At 48.2% G+C, this 2,669-nt stretch overlaps 1 protein-coding gene across 1 annotated transcript; it reads left to right on the forward strand.

Annotated features, from left to right (window-relative positions):
* The first annotated feature begins 2,264 nt into the window (after window positions 1-2,264).
* On the forward strand, window positions 2,265-2,669 carry LOC137976964 (uncharacterized). The gene has a single exon (XM_068824279.1). It carries the CDS (start codon window positions 2,265-2,267, stop codon window positions 2,667-2,669), a length of 405 nt encoding a protein of 134 aa, XP_068680380.1.

The raw sequence follows: 2,669 nt of genomic DNA on the forward strand, positions 1-2,669 counted from the left end.
AAGTCATCCCTGTTGTCACAATGATGCCTTGTACTTTGTCACTACGTTGAAACAGCTGCGTAAGATATTGGACTTATTCAATTCAGATTTTATTATAGCTTGTATCTCTCGCTTTAAAGCCAACATTCGCTTTATTTATCACCTAAACATCTGCCCTCGGTTAATTACTGAGCACTAATAAAAGAGTGAATCAGTTTCATAATTCCACTTAGACTGTAGACTGAATATTATACCCCTTAGCGATATATCTTGTTACCCTGAATTGCAAGTGTATTAAAAGAGCCGTCTTTGGAGTCAATGACGCTTGTAATTTGCGAGGTGCAACTTTACTTGAGAGAAATTAGATGGCCGTCAGTATGATGTCCCAAAACAAAGCGACCATGTTGGCTTACCAAACATGTACATCGTTCAGACCTCGAGAACATCGAGACCATTGTTCTCGTAAGTGAAACCAATAATATCAATCCTATGTCAGTAGCAATTAAAAATTAACCCTTTGACGTCTAATGGGTTTTCGAAACGAGATGACCCGGGTCAGCGGCCTTTTCTGGTGAACACTGTTGGCGTTATAGCCATTTTTAGTATAGTGTTGTCATCCCGATAAGGTGTCCGTGCGTCTTTCTGGAAACGCCATGGAGAGTTACACGAAATCAGTGAAACGACTGTGAAAAAAGACGACAAAACTGTTTCATATGTGTAAATCATTCTCACAGCCCCTCCAAATATTTTTTACCATGCACAACAAAGTACACACGAACTCATCGTAAAAATCTTTCACGGTGCTGTGAATGTAAACGGAAGACATTTGTTTGGAGAAATTAAAATAAAAGCCAATCAAAACTCGTTGTTTCAATGATGTACTAGATCGGGGGGTAATAATCAATCAAATCATTTTCCACACATTTCAGGAAAAATCACGTGGTATTGAACACGATTATCAACGGCAAATCACAGACCCTCCTCTCCGGGCTGCTCTACACAGGCCTTTTTTTTTTTAAGAAAATGGATATTTTAATTACTCACGGTTTTTGAATGACGATAATGAGCTCTTTCAGGCTGAAGACCTAAATTTAAGAGAGTTTCCAACTTTTAGTGTCTATTTTGTGTCCGCTCTCTTATACAAACCGGCAACAGGATCAATAAAATTTTGTTGCTGACTTAACTCCTGTATTTGACCGATTAAATTGTACGATTAAGTGCTTAAAGGTAAGTCTTTTGTGCTTTTTTTGTTTTTTTTTTAAACCAGTTGCCCAGGGTAGATGGGGCTCTTAGCTTGTGAAGGCAGCCCATCTAGGGGAAGGTAAACCCTGATTTCAAACCTCCGCTGCCTTGCGGCTATACCTGATCTCAGGAAGGCTTCAGGAGTAAACCTCGCGGACAAATCCGGAGTGGAGCCCCTATGGCAGGTGCTCAGCACTTCCTTCCGGCAGGTTGTGCAGTGGAACTAGCCCCAAGTTGTATTGGTTCTTCCTTTCCCTTGGACCCAGCCAGTTACACCGAGAGGGGGACACTGTCGTATGGGCAGCCGAGCGTCTCCTTATCTTCTCGCCCAGGCCTTAGCGCAAACTGTAGAGGGCACTCCAGCGGTGTCGCAAGACTCACGTGACGAGGCAGTTTACCGGTTCTAAGCTCCGACTGATTGGCGTAAGAAGGAGCGCCACGGGTCTCGTCCGACGATGGGAGAAGCTCTCGCAGCTTCATTGGGTGGCTACCGCCCGCCTCAAGCTGGGCAGCCCGCAGCCAGTAAGGTGCCGCCCCGTCATTGCTTGCCTTCTCTACTGGGTGCGTAGAGCTCAGGGGACCCTTTAGACAAGCGAGCAAGTACTTGCACCAAGCAGTCAAAATCAAAAAACTACGAAGACTCCAGCTCTTCGATTCGCAAGCTGGAACATTCGCACCATGTGCCCTGGTCTCTCCGCTGACCTTCAGCTAATGGACGACTCCCGCAAGACCGCCATCATCAACAAGGAGCTGGCACGACTCAACATCGACGTCGCCTGTCTCCAGGAAACCCGGCTGGCCGACAGTAGACAAGCTGTCCCACGCCTGCAAGGAGTTTGGGAGTAACGATCATCCTCAGGAAGACCAACATCCTGGCGCAATTTGCTGAATTCCCCCCCCCCCCCCTCCCACCCCCAGTGATCACCATCGACAACACGGAGCTGGAGGTTGTGGACACCTTCAGTTACTTGGGCTCCACCGCGTCAAGCTCGACTTCGCTCGATGCTGAGATCAGCTGCAGGATCGCCAAAGCAGCCGCTGTCATGGCAAAACTCAGCAAGCGAGTGTGGGGCAATGACCTGTTGAGCGAAAGGACCAAGATGTGCGTCTACCAAGCTTGTGTCCTGTCGACTCTCCTTTATGGCAGCGAGTCGTGGACGTCCTATGCCACACAAGAGCGGCGACTCAACGCATTCCACCTCCGCTGCCTTCGGCGCCCGCTACACATCAGGTGGCAGGACAGAGTCACCAAAACCGAGGTCCTGGAGCGCGCTGGCTCACTGAGCATGCCATCACTGCTCATTCAGCGACGCCTTCGTTACCTCAGCCATGCACATCGCATGGAGCCTGACCTCCTGTCAAGAGAACTCCTTTATGGAGAACTGCGGGATGGCGTCCGTCGCGTGGGTCGACCGCTGCTTCGTTCAATTTTGAAATCACACGGATGA

The sequence above is a fragment of the Montipora foliosa genome, chromosome 11 (assembly GCF_036669935.1).
Source record: "Montipora foliosa isolate CH-2021 chromosome 11, ASM3666993v2, whole genome shotgun sequence".
NCBI lineage: Eukaryota > Metazoa > Cnidaria > Anthozoa > Scleractinia > Acroporidae > Montipora > Montipora foliosa.